Source organism: Rhinopithecus bieti, unplaced genomic scaffold (genome assembly GCF_001698545.2).
Source record: "Rhinopithecus bieti isolate Rb0 unplaced genomic scaffold, ASM169854v2 scaffold_42478, whole genome shotgun sequence".
NCBI lineage: Eukaryota > Metazoa > Chordata > Mammalia > Primates > Cercopithecidae > Rhinopithecus > Rhinopithecus bieti.
Window position 1 is genome coordinate 37,417 of NW_016817137.1, and position 4,067 is coordinate 41,483.

At 50.7% G+C, this 4,067-nt stretch overlaps 1 protein-coding gene across 1 annotated transcript in view; it reads left to right on the plus strand.

Moving 5' to 3' along the window:
- The first annotated feature begins 1,098 nt into the window (after positions 1–1,098).
- LOC108517725 (constitutive coactivator of PPAR-gamma-like protein 2) overlaps positions 1,099–4,067 on the plus strand; it is a 10,456-nt gene continuing 7,487 nt past the window's right edge. Inside the window, exon 1 of the mRNA XM_017855812.1 lies at positions 1,099–2,168. Coding sequence (XP_017711301.1) covers positions 1,473–2,168 — 696 coding nt within the window. The 5' untranslated portion in view covers positions 1,099–1,472. The remainder of the gene's footprint in view (positions 2,169–4,067) is intronic.

Sequence of the window (4,067 nt, forward strand, 5' to 3'; positions counted from 1 at the left end):
TACCTTCCAGTAAGTTCCAAGCCAGATCTGGCTACTACTCATTTCAGATCTTGTTTTCTGCTCTATTCCTGCTGAAAGAGTGGGCCGGCCCTAAAAGCCAGAAAGAAGACAGGCACTGCATCTGTTTCATCTCAGTATGTTGAAAATACATTTTTCAAAAGATTATGACTCTATACATCTGAAATTAGAGCCCTTGCAGCTATTTAGAAAAGCTCCCGACAGACTAAAACACAATGAAGTTTGGAAACCAAAGGCCCTAACCATAGGACATAGTAGATCTGGGAGTACCAAAAAGGGACAACTTGTAATGTAATTTGTGTTGGTAATTATCTCCCTGCCCAAAGCGATGCTTAGGGCAAGGATATTCGATTTTATTTTGTCTCTGCATTGCCTTAGGCAAGTTAATAATGTAAGTTTTTCTTTTTATTTTTTTTGAGATGGAGTCTGGCTCTGTCACCAGACTGGAGTACAGTGACGTGATCTTGGCTCACTGCAACCTCCGCCTCCCAGGTTCAAGCGATTCTCCTGCCTCAGCCTCCAGAGTAGCTGGGATTACAGGCACGCGCCACCACGCCCGGCTAATTTTTGTATTTTTAGTAGAGACGGGGTTTCACCATGTTGGCCACAATGGTCTCCATTTCCTGACTTCGTGATCCGCCCGCCTCGGAGGGATTACAGGCCTGAGCCACCGCGCCCGAACAGTTACGTCTTTCTTAATTGGGACCAACAGCTCTTTTACATATCATCTTTCCACTAAGGGGAAAATCCTCCCTCCTGGGGAGTTTTAGCTCACTTTAGCTGAGTTCAGTCAATCCACTCTAACTTCCATTCCCATGATGCATCGATCCTTCCCCAAAACTCTTTTCCAGGAAAAGCAGTAAATAACCTAAGCAGCTCAGTGGGATGCAAGGAGCTCGAGTGCAACTCCTAAACACTCATCATCACGCCCCGCTTCCTGAGACCCTGTGAGCACAAGGGCTGAGAAGGGTAGTATTCTGGTTCCTCGACTACATCCCACGGCCATAGAGAAGACTACAACTACCAAGATGCCCCTTTCCCCGCCCCGCCCCTCCTCGCTCCCCTTCCTCCAGCTAGAAAGCGTGTACCACCGAGAAGACGAGGCAACATGGCTCCCGGAGGTGGAAGAAAGAGGCTTCACCCTTTCTAAAGCGCGAAGAAGAGCGACCGGAAAGGAGAAAAAAGAGACGTGACTAGAGCCCATCCTCGCTCTTATCCTCCCAGCCTCTCCCGGGTCCGGTCTGCCTCTCCTCTTCTCTCCACCCAAATTCAATTTGTGGTTTCCTCTTCTCCCCGCCCTCATTCCCTCGCTTCCTCACCCCTCCCCTCGGGAATCCTTTTCCCGCCCCACTTTGCCCCCCGCGGAGTGCGCACGCGCCCGCCCTCAGCTTCGCGCCCAGATCGTCGCCTAGCCTGCTCGCGCAGCCGCTTTCTCGTCTGCCCACCGACGAAGCATGGGTGTCCAGGGCTTCCAAGAGTTCCTGGAGAAGCGCTGTCCCGGGGCCGTGGTGCCCGTGGACCTCCTCAAACTCGCGCGCACGGTCTCGCGCCAGCAGCAGCAGCAGCACTTGCACCGCCAGCTGCCGCCGACTGCCGCCCTAGCGCCCGGGGCTCCACGCGCCGCCAGGGGCCCCGCGCCTCTGCAACCGCCGCTTCCGCCCGCTGCCTTGGGTACCTACTCCGGGGGCGCGGGGCCGACTCGGCACCATCACCCCGCTCACCACTTCCACCATCACGGCCAGGCGCAGACCGGGTTACACCCTCCGCTGCCGCCGCCGCCCCCTCCGCTGCCCGGGGCTCGGGTGCTGGTGGACGCCGGCTCGGCGCTGCCGCGGCTCTATGGCGGCTACCAGACGGATTGGGTGTGTGGCGGCCAATGGAACGCCATGCTGGGCTACTTGTCAGCGCTGTGCCAGGCTTGTGCCTATCCTGGCGGCGACGGCCTGGAGCTCGTGGTCATGTTCCCGGGGGGCCTGGGCAAGGACCGGCTGGCCGAGTGGGGCCGTCGGTGCCAGGCCGAGCGGCAGACAGCGCAACTGATCGTGGGACACGTGGGCAACAAGGGCACCCCTCCACCGCGGGCCTGGTTCCTGCCACCGGCCTGCCTGAGCCACTGCGTGAGGCTAGCACTCATCCGCTTCCGGGTCAAGGTGAGGGAGGGGCCGGATCTTAAATAATAAGCCCCACACCTATTCCCTCCCAACTAAATACCTAACCACCTACCCACTTACCCACTACCCTGCCTCCCATCTACCCACCCACCTACCCGCCCAACAGCTAACCTACCTGCCTAACTACCCTCTACCATTTTATCCATTTTCCTCCCCCCATCATACTACCCACTACGGATTCACTCACCTACATGGCCATATTTCTACTCATGTCATCCCAGTAGCTCCCTTTAGGTTCCCTTATCCAATTGGCCTACCACTAGGTTTCAGCAGAATCTAGTCAGAATTTCTTTTGTAGCCTCACCTTTCTCCTGCTGTCTTCTGCCTCATACTGAAATGCCTTTACCCTGCTTTTTCCAGTTGACATCTCTCTCTTGTGTCTCTTTCCAACCTCGCAGTAAATCACTTAAGCAGGTGTGAACTGAATACCTTTCTTCTACATTATTTTTCCGTCTTCACCCACTGCTGCTTTTTTACCCATCTGTCCATTCAGCCTTTCTCATTTCAACACGCATCTTCTTCCTCCTGCCTTAGCCTAAACACATAAACAAAAACCCACTGATTCAGTCACTGTTCAACAAGTATTAACGCACTGAGTGTAAGAGTTTTAAAGACGTGTGAGACACTGCTCATACCCTTGGAAAGTTAAATGTATACACATGAAACATTTAATTATAGCAATGTGTATGTGATTATGCCTTATGGTCCAGACAGTAAGTACAGTTCCTGTTTTCTGTATGTGGGGTTGGTGGGATATCTTTGGACTAAAGTGGTCAGGGGAGGCTTCCCTGAAGAAGTCGGACCTCACCTGGGTCTTCAAAGATGGATTGGATTTGAATGAGTCACAAGCTTGGGAGGAGGTTGCTTTAAGTGGGAGGAAGAAAATGAGCAGAAGCAAAAAAGAGTATCAAGTGTGCAAGGCCCCATAGGCAGTTACGTCCAATCTGCATGTAGTTGGGTCACTGCATATGGGGCCTGGGGAACAGCTTGGCAGCATCCCCAGTTCTTGGCACCACTGCTGCTGCTTGTTGCTTTCCCATACTCTTAGGTTTCAAGTTCCTACGTGTAGAGAATAGCAAGGCTTGGGAAGTAAAGGAGGTGGGCAGGAAGAAGAAAAAGAAAAGTAGTACAGGGTTGGGTAGAACGAAACCGCAAACCTGTTTCCCCAACCAAGGTTCTTGGGGGTTGTCCTTACAGTTAGACAGAACAGGGGATTGTGGGAATCACTTAAGAAGTGGTGTCTGCTGGATTGATGAGGAGGAAAGAAGTTTTAGCTCAGAGACTAAAAGACCTAAACAGAGAAGCTTGCAGTGGTTATAAAGGTTGTGTCTAGAGTTCAGTCATGCTAGACTCGTTCTCAGCATCAAATCTGTGCCTAGAGTGCCTAGATTATAGTTGTTTTAGTTTAAACACATACAAACGTGAGCTATCTCATACAAGGTTAAAAAAAAAAAGGCACACATTTGCTTGCTCTTCTGACTGAACATTTTAAGGTAGATTCTTTATTCATGGCCATTCTTTCCACTTTGTTTTCACTGCTACCACCCAGGCTTGTAAGGAATTTTTAACCTCGTTATTAACCTGGTTGCTGGCAATAGTGACCACATTGATGGAATATTTACTATGTATTAGGTGCCGCTCTGTGCGCTTCTTTTAAAAAAATTACCTCATCATCCTTGCAATAACCTGTGAAGCAGTATTATCCCTGTTTTCTAAATGAGGAAACTGAGGCACAGGCTTAGAAACTTGCCCAAAGTCACCAAGAGATAAGTGGCAGGGCTGAGATTTGTGCCTATGTGGTCTTCCTCCAAAGATCATACTCTAAACAACAGTGCTGCTATAAAATCTTTCTTTTTTTTTTTTTTTTTTTTTTTTTTT